Source organism: Arachis stenosperma, chromosome 2, assembly GCF_014773155.1.
Source record: "Arachis stenosperma cultivar V10309 chromosome 2, arast.V10309.gnm1.PFL2, whole genome shotgun sequence".
Taxonomy (NCBI): domain Eukaryota; kingdom Viridiplantae; phylum Streptophyta; class Magnoliopsida; order Fabales; family Fabaceae; genus Arachis; species Arachis stenosperma.
The window spans coordinates 84,379,045-84,391,390 of record NC_080378.1 but is presented as its reverse complement, the minus strand read 5'-3'; the positions used below and the strand labels follow the sequence as shown (position 1 = coordinate 84,391,390).

Genomic DNA, 12,346 nt, shown 5'->3' with positions numbered 1-12,346 from the left:
TATTCTATGTATGAGTTAACTTTCCTAAGTACTTTGCATGTGATGGAATATTTGGACAAGTTATAATGTTTCGAATATTGTAAAATGTATGGACAGAATCTAAAGTCGGATATTTCATAGAATACGTTGACATAAGTTACAATGTTTCAAATATCATAAAATATAAATCTACTGCGCATTATTGTCGGCACCTGAACCACCTGCCTGGCGGCATCTACTACGACTGTGTCCCTCAGCCCCACATTGCCTACATGGCCTAGGACGACGTAACATTCGCATGTCCATCTCATTCAAGAAGCGCGTCATCTTAAGGCAACATTTGGTAACGCGTCTCAGGTACGAATTTGGTACGAATCGAGGACCGTTGTAAGAAGGCCACGTAGTAGGGTTTTCGAGTGGCCTAAACCTAGCTCGATAAACCCATCTAACTTGGTCCATCTTATAAACGTCATGCACATACGCTTGCCAATCTAGTCGTTGATTTGCACAATATGCAAACACATGTTGACAAGGAATCTGGTCTACCTAAAACTCACCACAGTCACATCGTTGTCGACGGCATACTCCAGTCCACTTGGCATCTCATGCACTTCAAAGACCTCATTCTGTCTATCGAAGCAATTAACCTGGGTGTTTCCTACTACAAGTTGATTTGCATGCAATTTGGAGGTCATAAGCTCAGAAAAAACATGGCCAGCATTAATTCGAGCCTCTACCTCGGCTCTTTTCCAAGTGAACAACTCATTAAGTCTGTAGAATATTGCTTTCACAAGTGCAGTGATGGGGAGATTGCGTGCACCCTTCAAGACTGAGTTGATGCATTCCACTAGATTTATCGTCATGTGATCCCATCGGTAACCACCGTCGAATGCCAACGCATACTGTTCGTGGGGAATACGGTATAACCAGTTAGTGTAGGCCTCGTCCCGCTCTCGTAAACGCTGGTAACGCACTTCATACTCGCGAACCGTCCTCGAATATCCTGCACAATATTAGATACCAAACAGGAAAAAATAAGGATGACAAACACTAGGTTGGTGGCAACTTTGTTAATAACGAACTTTGAATTACTTAATGTTACCTATATTGACAACAAGCTTTTGCAGGTACAGTGCCTTGAATTTTCTCAGAAAGTTCGACTCTATATGCTTGATGCAAAATATGTGAAAAGCTCTAGGAGGTGACCAAGCTCTGTTACTGTGTGCCACAGCTGCATTTATGGATTCGTGTCGGTTCGATAGCAGTCCCACACCATCCCATTCACAACATGTTGTCTCAAGTTACTAAGAAAAAAGTGTCACGCATCAAAAGTCTCTCCCTCCACAATAGCAAATGCAATTGGGACGATATTGTTGTTACCATCCTGTGAAACGGCCACTAACAGGCAACCCTTATACTTTCTGTACAAGTGAGTCCCATCCACCTGGACAACTAGCTTACAATGTTTGAATACTCTAATGCAAGGGTAATAGCTCTAGAAGACTCTATGCAATACCCGGATATCACTTACCAAGTCATCGCCTTGATATGCAGGCATAGTCTCAAAATGGACGACAGTTGATGGCTCCTTATGACACATGTCCTCAAACCATATGGGCAACGCTTCGTACGATGTTTCCCAACCTCCAAATATTTTTTCTACTGACTTTTGCTTAGAAAACAACCAAGCTTTCCGATAACTGACCGTGTAGTTGAACTTCGATAGCATTTCTACAATAACTAATTTTACCTTTAACGAGGGGTCAACCTCAACCAATGACTTTATGACTTCTGCAATTGTATTCGAATCCAGCTTCGAATGATCCTGAGAAATGGTGGCTCTAGTACAAGTGTGGCTGTCGTTATACCTCCTTATAACCCAACAGTACTTTCTGCTGATCATGCTAACTCTGATAAGCCAATCACACCCTGACCCGTACTGTGTACACTTGGCAAAAAATGTCAATGGCTCCGACTCATACACCCGGTAGTCTATACTTTTTCGGAGGGTATACTCTTTCATCGCCTTAATAACAGCTTCCCTAGAACTGAATTCCATCCCCACGGCGAATTTACCATCTGCGACAATAGGAGTTTCTACCACGACGGTAGCCATACCATAAGTATTTAATACACGATTATTTAATGACCGAAATTAAAAGTAAATCAGTACTCACAACATCAATAATGATATAAATAAACTTTACATTAGGTTATTATCTCAATCTTAATAAAATAAAAACATAAACACATTAATAAATACTGATTAATAAATACAAATTAACTAAATAACTAAAAATAAATACTAATCAACTAAATAACTTCATAAATTCTAACATAAATACTAATTAACTAAATAACTAAATAAATACTGATTCCTAAATACTAATTAACTAAAAATATTATTATCTTAAACTTGATTAAATAAACACTTTTACAATTGCTAATTGAGTATATTTTCACAAGTCACTTCACTATTTGGTCCATCGATCAATATCAACTATTACAAAATTCTAATCCTTCTTATAAATATACGCAATTACGTACATGCACTCATATATTTCGAAAACTCCGGAGCATGCATGACTTCCAAATCCAAAACTCGCATGAAAGATGGCTCCTCAAACAGCACTTCGTTTGTGAGTGCATTTGCCACGTCTGTCACATTCGGAGCCACAGTGTCGTCACCTTGATCTTCATCTCCGTTTGGACTAACAACTTCTTAATTGCTTTCGAACTCTTTCACACTGTCACTGTTGTAATCTTCCCGTAAAATATTTCGGTTGGCCTCAGATTGTTCAAATTCAATGTACAACTCAATGAACGAGATTTGAGCATGACTTTCAATATACATTGAAAACATCTCTTGCATACTCGCTTCGTCTGTTATATATTTGGTTTGAAATTGAATGAATCCACCAAATACTGGTACGGGATATTTGTATAAAATACATGATATTTTTCTTGACATTTCCGAATCTATCTTCTCATAAATCACACCTTTAAGCTCTTCAAATGAGATTGTGAAGGGAATAACAACATCTAACGGATCTTCACAAATAAATTTTACTCCTTCAGATGTTTGCAACAAAATCTGACCAAAATAATATACTTTCAAAAGGACTCTATCATTCATTTCTCTCACTCACTTAAACAGAAACAGAAACTTCACTATCAAATTTTTTTTTCCTTCAAAGCCAACAAGAGAGACACAGGAGCATAAGAAAGAAGAAGACCAAGTCGAAGAAGATGAAGAAGATTGGATTTGAGCTGTTTACGCATTACACACCTTCATTCATACATACATACATACATATATACATATATATATATATATATATATATATATATATATATATATATATATATATAACTCGGACCCAGCGATTTGTTTAAGCTAATTCAAAAATAACATATAATAATAAAATCGGACCCTCAATTTCATTCACCGAAAATAAAAAAAATTAATTCATATATAATACGGATCCTGCGATTAGCTTCATCAAAAATTCAAATCTTCCCTCCATGAAAAACGGACCTTTCGATTTGCTTTCAACATTTTCCCCCAAAAAAAAGTAAAAACTGCCCTACAAATTAGTCTAACACCTCTAACATCTATAACCACGCAAACACATTAACAGCTTCCATAACCAAAAAAATAAGCCACCATTTGAATCGTAAATATTTATAAGAGGTGAACGACTTAATAATATTAAATCAAATAAAGTTTATTATATTAGAATTGAGATTAAATAGATTTAATTTTATTAAAAAAAACTCACTTAAGAAGTGAGAATTATCTCATATTTGATACTTATAAAAATTATTTATAAATTATATTGTAGAGATGTGAGATTTATAATATACAACATAATTAAATTTTTATTATTACGCCCTAATAAAGCCACCTAGTAGTAACTAGTAAGTTGTTTTTTATATCTTTTGTCTTCATGTTTATATGATTGTTGTCACTGACAATTACTCCCTCCGTTAGGACACTCATCCATCAGGTGGACAAAAAAAAAAAAAAATGGGACAACAACATTATAATAGACTCGCAAAATGATTTACATATAAGTTTTAACTGTGTTTTTTATTTCAAAGAATAATAGTTGTACATCTAAATTAGTGTTTTATTTTTAAATACATAATAATTTACAATCATTAGTTAAGCAATATGATTTCTAATCATTCTTAGTTATTTTAATCCTTCTCGCCTATAAATTTGAGTTTTTTTTCCTTTCTTTTAAATAAATTTAAATTCCCAAAATAACAATACTCTTTAATTTCTCACCCACATACACTTTTTCTGTTCATCCTTAGATTTAATTATTAGTATCTAAATAAACACAAACTTGAATATTGGTTCAAATCAGATAAATTATTTTTTGTTTACATTTTCTCCTTGGCTAACATATGAGAAGAGCATATTGAACTCTATTTTATTGCACACTAGACTACATACATTTCACAATTTCTTTAACATTTTAGGTAAGTCCACATATACTTTATTCACTAATAATCAAGATACAGAAACTAAATATTATCTAATCAAATGAAAACCGAGTCTCCTCAAAAGGACAGAGTCTAACCACAGGAATACACAACAAGGGATGTGCCCTAGGAAGTGCCATTCCAGGCCCTTCCTCCATATCAACAATCCCATTATTACCCTTCCATTCAAAGCACTGAATCATAGCAGCCAACGTTGTATGAACAACACTCAAAGCCAATGCAGCACCAGGACAACTCCTTCTCCCAGCACCAAACGACAACAACTCAAAATTCTGTCCCTTCAAATCCAACTCACTCTCTCCCTCTTCATTCATGAACCTCTCTGGCATGAACTCAAGTGGGTCCTTCCAGTAACTTGGGTCCCTCCCAATACTCCAAACATTCACAAACACAGTGGTTTTTGATGGAATATGGTATCCATTAACGTTGCAATCTTCAGTTGATTGTCTCACAATTAAGGGTCCAGTTGGGTGAAGCCTCATTGTTTCTTTTACTACGGATTGAAGATAGGGAAGATTTTCAATATCTGATTCCTCTACCAATCTGTTCTTACCAACTATTGAATCGATTTCTTCTCTTGCCTTTGACATTATTTCTGGGTGGTTTATTAACTCAGATAATGCCCATTCTATTGTAACTGCCGATGTCTCTGTTCCAGCACCAATCATGTTCTGCCAAATGTTTTGATTAATTACTTCAATTAATTTTCCACTTTACTATATTAAAGCATCATATACACATGATCTGTTCCACTTTAATACATGAATTGCGTTATTTTTGTATATGATCATGTGCAGGAAACAATATTTACCATTTGATGAGATATAGAATTTACATTATTGGAGTGATCTCCACATCCAATTAGTATAAGATAAACACTCAAATATTTTTATATAAAGTTAATATTTAAAAATTATTAGATGATTCAATAAATTTAATTAAATTATAATTTAACGATTCTCAATTATTAACTTTATGTGAGTATAACTGCATATGAATTTTTAACTTACTATAAATTAAAAAACTAATTGTTTGGTTTATTATTGTATTAAGAGAGAATGTAAAATTAGATGATTGTTGACTTAAAAAAAAAGAGTTGATTTTCATTTTTTTTAAATAATATGTAAGTTAACATAATATTTTATGTAAAAATATATATCTTTCTATTTATTTTGTTAACATTCTCCTATGTATTTTTTATGTTTTCAAGATAATATATTATAATTTAGAATAAACACCCTAATTTAGTACTCAAAGAATTTCATATCGAATATTTTAATTTTAATAAATTTTTATTTTTAAAAATTTTCAAAAATTAATTTTATCAGAAAATTAATTTATGTATTATTTTGATGGAAGAGTAATTATTTGGCTTATAGTGATATTTTTTAAAAAATTACTTGTCTTACAATAAAATTTTTTAAAAATTTATTTGTCTAATACACATATTAAAAATTTTATTAAAAGTGATAGTGGGAGTAATTTATCTAATGAGAATAATTTTTGAAGAATTTTAAAAAATAAAATTTATTGGTTGAACAAAGATGTCCCTTATTTACTCTAATATTTAATATATATTACTATATAGAGTGTATAAAAAATATAATAGAAGAACAATTTTTTAATGAAAATATCTATTGTTACTTACCATAATGAAGGCTTTAATATTTTCTCTTGTTAATCTAATCTCAGAACTTTGATCAGCATAGATATGAAGCAAAACATCAAGCAAATCCTTCACTGCTTCATCTCCAATAATAGTCTTTCTATTCCATCTTGCATCTTGATGCTCCTTCATGATCCTCTCCATTATAGCATCATACCTACTCCTAACACTCTCAAGCCTCTTTCCAAACCCTTGCAAATCAAACATCTTCACAAACCAGAACATGTCTCCCAAGTTGAACTTGCCACCAAGCTCAGTCATCTCCTTCACAAGCTCAATGAGTTGGTGGCCTTCACCTCCAACATCACAACACCTCCTTCTCAAAGCCATCCTTGTGATTATGTTGTTTGCAACCATAGCTAGCTCTGACCCAACATTCACCTCTTCTCTCATCTCTGCCTTTTTCATCATACCTATGTTACACAAATATGAATATAACATATTAACATTGTTAAATAATGTTGCTTACTCTTACATAGTCGAAGTGTAAAGAGAATACACACAAGGAATAAAAATAAATTACATGTGTTGTGAATTCTATTTTCTAAAAAATTATACTTAAATACATAAAATATAATTATTATATATTCTTTTTGTATTCTATGGTTGTGAGGAAGGAGGCAACATGGTCCCTAATTTTAATTTTTTTTCATATATATCATATACAAACTTTATTTTAATTTCTTAAATTTTTTATTTTTGTCTTATTTTATTATAAAATTAATTTTTAGTCCTTTTCTAATATTCCATCTAGTTCCACCCGCCAATTTGAATGTTGTCCTTATTGAATATCATATGGTATGATCTATGTATCATTTAGTGGTTAAAATAATAAGATAGAAATAAAAACGTAAATTTAAAATTAAAATTAAAAAGTAGAACAAGACATTTTATAATGTGCTCTAATATACAAATTTTTGCATCTTATATTTTATAAGATTATGCTTGATTTCCTAAGATATGAATAGAAATATATAAAATACAGAAATATATTTGAACATAGAGATAGGTATGCATGTTATGTTGTGTCTAATCATGACTCAAATTTTATGTATTTAATTTATATACTTTTTAAAACCTACAATAGAGATGACATACAACTTTTTTTCTACTTTTTATTACTCTATATTTGTATTCTGTTTTTGAAAGCAAATGCATACTATGGATTGAAGAAAAAAGAAACATTTTTTTTCTCTCTCCCTTTATATTAGAAAAGTCTAGGCAAGTAATTTTATTAAATTCTGACCAGCATGTAACCAGTAAGAAAAAGTGAGTCATTGAATAAAATCTCATATCAATCTCACACCATTAAAATCACCATTGATAGCTATTTAATTACAAGTCACTAAAGTTACTGGTCTCTAGCACTCCTCCTTTATATTTATGTCTTATCTTAATTATATAGTATATAACATAGGTTAAATAAATTTGATAAAAAATTGGTCACGAATTTAAAAAGATTGAAATAATGGTATTTAACACAAATATGAGTAATGTCAGGAATTAACTTTTTTCAGTTAACATTAATAAAATATTTTAGAATTATTTTAATTTATCTTAAATTCTAAATATTAAGTCATAAATTTTTAATCTTAAACTCTCAATTATAAACATTAAATTCTAAAAAATATGAGAAATGTTAGAATTAAAAATGACAAAATAAAAGTCATTTTTTTATATTTTATCTACAAATATTAGAGTAAATAACATTTACCCAAAAAATAAAATGATTTTTCACAATTTAAAATTTTTAATTGGTCTCCAACCATTTAAATAATTAATCTAATCCGTCTTAACCATTATTTAAGTAATTGGATTAAGTAGTTTTTCTATAAATGGTGACCCTACTGATATATCAGTAATTACTTTTAGATCAATTATTTAAATAATTAGAGACTAAATAATACTTTTTGAATTGTAGAAGACGGTTTTGTCATTCGAATCAATGGCCAGAAATTGAAAAAACATTTACTCCCAATATAATTGGTAAGATATGTAATATTAGAAATAAAGTATATGAACCTGTCAAGAATAGCCTTATTTCCTGAGCTCTAATGGGAAGGTGCTGTTGGAGTATACGGCCACCAAGGAGTTCAGTCATACAAAGCTTTTTCATGAACCTCCAATAAGGTCCATAAGGTGCCAAAACAAAATCCGAGGAACCATATGTGATGTAATCAAGGTTGGTCCTCTTAGGTCGGTTCAAGAAGCATGTTTCATGGGTTTTGAGGCATTGCCTCGCCATTTCAGGTGAAGAAACAAGGACACAAGCCTTTGAACCAAACAAGAGATAAACCAAAGGGCCATAACGTGTCGAGATCTTATGAAATGATTGGTGAGGAAGCTTCCTTAGAAGGTAGAGATGTCCTATGATTGGAAGGGCTATAGGGCTTCGTGGAAGGTTTCGTGACCCGTTATTTATGCCATGTTTGCTGAAGATTACTCTTAGAAACAAGGTTGAGGCTACCCAAATGAGAAGTAATAGGGAATAGGTACAAAAATCAGCCATTGATGTTTGAAATTCAAATGTGTATGTGAGCCAAGAACCTACAGTTTTAGCTATTATATAGTAGTGGCCAACTAGAGCTATTACAACATTTTGAACATTTTTTAAATGATTTATGTTAGATGCTGTTAATTATATGCATTTCATTCATTAATGATTTGAGAGGAATGTTAGGACTAACAAATTTTGTAATTTATAATCATCGATTAATTATTATTAGTATTTTTAATGATGTGATATTATATTTAATGGTATAAAGTTATTTATTTTTTTTATTAAGTATTAGTCAAATTTTAATAAAACGGCTGACTTTATAGACTTTGTCACGATGTAATTGGATAACAAACTAAATTAAACAAAGCTTATCTATTTAATGAAGCCAATCTCTTATTTGTGTGTTAGAGCTTTTATTTATTTATTTATTTATTTATATGATATATCTCAAGAATTAAGTACAAGACTTCCAATAAAGCATACTATGTATACTCCAATTAATTATGTGTTTATACGATGTATGTGATTGGGTAATATCTATAAAATAAAAAAATATTATGTACATCTTAAAATTTAGTTATTATTTATTTATGTAAAAATAAAATATATTATTTAATTTATTTTTAATGTGTATTTTATATTTTAATATATATTTTATTCGAATGACTAATTTAATAACTAAATTTTAGTATATACATCACACGATGATAAAATATAACACATCAGTAAACTTAGTATTACCTCTCAATTTAAATAGTCTCCAAAACATATCAAGATAAGTTAAGTGGGTGATTTTCTTAATATTTTTTTGTATTAAAGATAGGAAAATTCAAACCCGCAATTTTTTAGTATATAAGCTAACGCTTGCATTGTATAGTAAAAGTGATTTTTTTTAACAATAAAAAATTTAAAATGTATTGTTTTAAAGTTATAATTGAAACATATATATTTAAAATATTAAAAATAAAATTAAAATAATTAAACATTAAAAGTATATTAAATTTTTTAAAAAATAGAAAGAAAAAAAACATACTTTACAGTTATATATACTTGATTAAATTTGGTACTTGGGATATGATAAGGCCTTAATGTGTACTTAGCTTGTAAATTAAAATTAAGTAGAATGAGATTCGCGCAATGTGCGGACGGTAAATTAATAATAGTATATAATAAATATTAAAAATGGTTATGTCTTGTAAAATTAAATTAAATATGTGTAAACTAAAGTTAAATTTGAAAGGTATTTTGTTTAAAATAATTTGTAGTACAAAAGATTTGAATGTTGGACGGAGTTGTACAAAATGATATTTTTATTTGGTGATTTGATTTTTGTATTTGTTTTAGTTGATAGACTTAGTCTTCTTATGTGGCGCTCATTCTCCTTTTTCTTTATTGGTTATTGTTAGAATTGTTGCTTTCTTCTTTCTATGGTAGGTTCTTGTGAATGCATGTTATTTATGAATTGTTGAGTTGTATGCACTTTCTATTATGTTGTTTATTCCATCTTTGCATGTATGTTTTTCTTCTGTGTCTTGAATTTGTATGATTTTCTTTCTTCTTAATCTCTTGATGTAGTTTTTCAATGACATCTACAATAAAAAGAACAAAAATGTGTAGATTTTTTTTGAATAAATTATTTTTAATAAGAATAATTAAAATAGTATAAAATGAAATTACTTGTTAGTATTTTTTTGACCCACTCTATCAGACAATGTCTCAAGTGATGAAAATTCAAAATAATTTTGAAAAATGTTCAAAATTATATCTTTAATTTCTTTCACAGTTGTGAGTAAAAAATTTGCTTTCATTATATCTTTAATTGGTCTATACAGATCATTTGCATCTTTTATTTTTAAATTTTTTATAATATAGACTTTTTCTTCTTGTAACAATTGTTTGAATTTGTTCGTCATATTTCTCTTCACAATTATATAAATATGTGTTCCTGCAGTGTTAGTAAATCATAGTTAATAATTAGTTAAAAAGGAATAATGAATAGCATATTAAAAGAAGTATAATTTTAACAATATTAAAATATAATTATATATAAAGTATTATAAAATAATATAAAAAGTATAAAAAGCAAAAATAATTTAAGTATTTTTCATAAAATTAATTTAAAAATATAATAAATATGTTTGTTTTGTACCTTTTCATCTAATATAATCATTTCTAAGCAAAGAGACTCTTCTTTATTTGTGGGTGTTAATGTTTTCTATAGATAAACCACGCGAACTTTGATAAACTAATTGTCTTTTTGTATGGTGATATTGTCCAAAGAATGATGCTCTATTGAATAAGTTTGAGATGTTTTGTAGTTCGAAAATAAATTTTTCGTGCTAAATTTGATGTCATTTGAAGGAACAGTGATTAAAAATTTATATAAGTAATTCAAATAGTATAGAATTTGAATATTTGTAACGTAAAATTTATTATGATTATTAATATTATTATTACATTTGTAATATGAATCTTTATTATATTTAATGAGTTATTTATAGAAATTAACAAATTAATTATTGGAGTTATAAATTTATTGTATTGTTTATAACGGTGAGATATAATAAATATATAGATATGAATTAAATGTCTTTGTAGGTTATAAATTTTATTACAAATTTTTGTATATTTTAGTTTTTTTTTTGCTGATTTAAAAATAATAGTTGATTTAGCTAAAACTGAGTGATTAATTCTAATATTTTGTCAAATAAATAATGTTACTAACATGGTATTAATAAAAAAAATATTTTAAAAATAATATAAATAAATTTATGTATCTATTTTTATATATTAAAAATAGATATTCCACCTCATTTTTTCTAAAAAATCATGTTATAAAAAAATAGATATTAATAAATGTAGTGGCCTAACATTTGTTTTTTTGTTTTTTTTTTTTGGGAATTCCGTACAAATTAAGAAATATTTTTTCCCCTTTTTTGTTTCCTTCCTATTTGTAACTTGTAATAAGCAGTGACGTAGTAGTATAGTGATCCTTTCATTTTTCTTCTTGTTTCTTTTCTGATTTCTGCGTACCTCAGGCAGTCATGTGGTCCTTCATTTCCTCACTACATGGTCCTATCTATGTACGTATATGTCATAAGATAAAACTTCCATTCTTTTCTATACGGACAGGTCTAATAATAAGATTTATGATAGTATTTTTTGTCGTTTGTAACCTAATATATAGTAAAATAATTTCTGTAATATATAAACCATTATTATTATTATTATTATTATTATTATTATTATTATTATTATTATTATTATTATTATTAATAAACTACCATTTGTACCATGAATTTTGTAAATACCGATAAAAGTATCTATCAAACAAAAAAATTAACGTTGTACCCATAGAAGTTGGGTTTTTTTATTTTTTGTTGACTTTTTAATAAAATTCCCAAATTACTCTTTTTATCTTCTTCTCCAAATTCTAAACTTTCACCACCTTCACCCTTCGTCTTCCTCTGTTATTGTCAGTCACCAAAAAATTAAAAAGATTAAAAACTGTAGATTATTATCTAGATTATTGTTCAAATATTATGACTTCGTAGATCTGGTGTATAAAAAAAAAGAAGTTTAAAATTAACAAAAACAAAACATATATTTTGATTTTTTGGTGTCACTGTGAGAACAAGAGGGGCAGAACCAAGAGCCTTTGGAAAGGAAGGAATGATAGGTCAGAG

At 28.9% G+C, this 12,346-nt stretch overlaps 1 protein-coding gene across 1 annotated transcript; it reads right to left on the bottom strand.

Annotated features, from left to right (window-relative positions):
- Positions 1-4,394: 4,394 nt before the first annotated feature.
- Positions 4,395-8,713, bottom strand: LOC130960399 (cytochrome P450 93A3-like). Its single transcript, XM_057885786.1, has 3 exons — positions 8,183-8,713; positions 6,143-6,573; positions 4,395-5,165 (listed from the first exon to the last, which is right to left on the bottom strand). The coding sequence occupies exons 1-3, from the start codon at positions 8,667-8,669 to the stop codon at positions 4,527-4,529; spliced, it is 1,557 nt and encodes a 518-aa protein (XP_057741769.1). The 5' UTR covers positions 8,670-8,713; the 3' UTR covers positions 4,395-4,526.
- Positions 8,714-12,346: the final 3,633 nt, after the last annotated feature.